The 1,642-nt window shown below is 43.2% G+C and overlaps 1 protein-coding gene across 1 annotated transcript in view; it reads left to right on the forward strand.

The window, feature by feature from the left end:
* Positions 1 to 254: 254 nt before the first annotated feature.
* The window catches only part of gpr78b (G protein-coupled receptor 78b), a gene marked incomplete at both ends in the record, with an annotated part of 3,907 nt that continues 2,519 nt past the window's right edge, over positions 255 to 1,642 (forward strand). The window contains 2 exons of the mRNA XM_079490730.1: positions 255 to 922; positions 1,109 to 1,222. Coding sequence (XP_079346856.1) covers positions 255 to 922; positions 1,109 to 1,222 — 782 coding nt within the window. The remainder of the gene's footprint in view (positions 923 to 1,108; positions 1,223 to 1,642) is intronic.

A 1,642-nucleotide genomic window follows, 5' to 3' on the forward strand; every position in this document is an offset into this window, starting at 1 on the left:
TTTGAGTTTGAGAATATGGTCTCGGCGCTCACGGGGCGTGCGCGCACCTCCTCGCCATTTCAGCACGCTGGACAGCGCCTTGGGAACTTGGAGAAGGCTGCAGGACCTGAAGAACAACTGGAGTTAATAATTGTTCTAATCTGGAAAGCTATATTATTAATATTCGGGTAATAATCATGATGGATTTCAATTCCCCGTCGTTATCAATAACAGCTGGCGCAGGCACCCCGAGAGTGGACTTTCTGAAGTGAGAGATGGACTTTGCTGAAATAATTTTCGCGTTGTTTATTGTCGTGGTCGCGATCGTGTCATTGTTGTCGAACTTGCTGGTGCTGCTATGCTTCGTCCACAGCACCGAGATACGCCGACAGGTGCCCGGTATTTTCACCATGAACTTGTCCTTTTGCAACATACTCATCACCGTCTTGAACATGCCAACCACCCTGGTGGGGATTATCAGAAACCAGCAGCCTTTTGGGGATTGCCTTTGCCACACCGTGAGCTTTCTGGAGACCTTTTTGACGGCAAACGCCATGTTGAGCATGGCAGCTTTGAGCATAGACCGGTGGATAGCGGTGGTTTTCCCGCTGAGTTATGCCACAAAGATGCGCTATAAGGACGCGGTGATAATGGTGTGCTACTCATGGCTCCATTCGCTCACCTTCTCGCTGATCGCGCTCCTGTTCTCCTGGGTCGACTACAGCCACATATATGCGTCGTGCACCTTGCAGCTCGGCGAGGAGCGCGACAGGACTAAGTTTACGATTTTCACTGTCGTTTTCCATGCCACTAGTTTCATGCTTTCCCTCTTGATCCTATGTTTCACCTACCTAAAGGTGTTAAAGGTCGCAAGGTTTCACTGCAAAAGGATTGACATTATAACAATGCAGACCCTCTTCCTCCTGGTCGATATTCACCCAAGGTATACTTTATTTAATGCTGTACTTTCCTGGTCCTGAGTTATACACCCTTTCCTCTATATATATTACATTATAATCTACATATAATACAATGATAATAAGTTAGTAATAGTATATCAGGCTTGTGGAAATAATTTTTTCATGTTCTCAATATAGTGCTGCACTAAAAATACCTTTGCTTTTTTCAGTGTGAAACAAAGGTGTTTGACTGAGCAAAAGAGAAGAAAGCAGCGAGCCACAAAAAAGATAACCATCTTCATTGGCTCATTCATCATCTGCTTTGCTCCTTATGTTTTCACCAGGTAAGCTGAGCAAACAACACATAAAACAAACAGCAACAACAATTAATTGTTATATTTGCCTCAAATGTTACTTACAAGTTATAATGTAATTGGAGTGAATATACCAAATGCATGTCTTGAAAATATTCTGTTCTTAAAGTAATTTGAAAGTCATCCTGGCCTAATAAAAGAACAACTCTCTTGCCATATTTTGAAAATACAAACGTGATAAAGAAGTATTTCAATGAGGCTTTATTGTTGTAGATTTCAATTTCTAAAACGGTATTGGGATTGGCTGGTTTCCGTTGTAAATATCACGATAATCCACACCTTCAATCACTTTACATCACGCAGTATGATCCCACAGCTCTGTAGCTGAACTGGGGAAGGGGAGCACTTGATTGCCATTCACACCCTGGCCGTGCGGGCGTCTAAGCACCG

The sequence above is a fragment of the Electrona antarctica genome, assembly GCF_951216825.1.
Source record: "Electrona antarctica genome assembly, chromosome: 21".
NCBI lineage: Eukaryota > Metazoa > Chordata > Actinopteri > Myctophiformes > Myctophidae > Electrona > Electrona antarctica.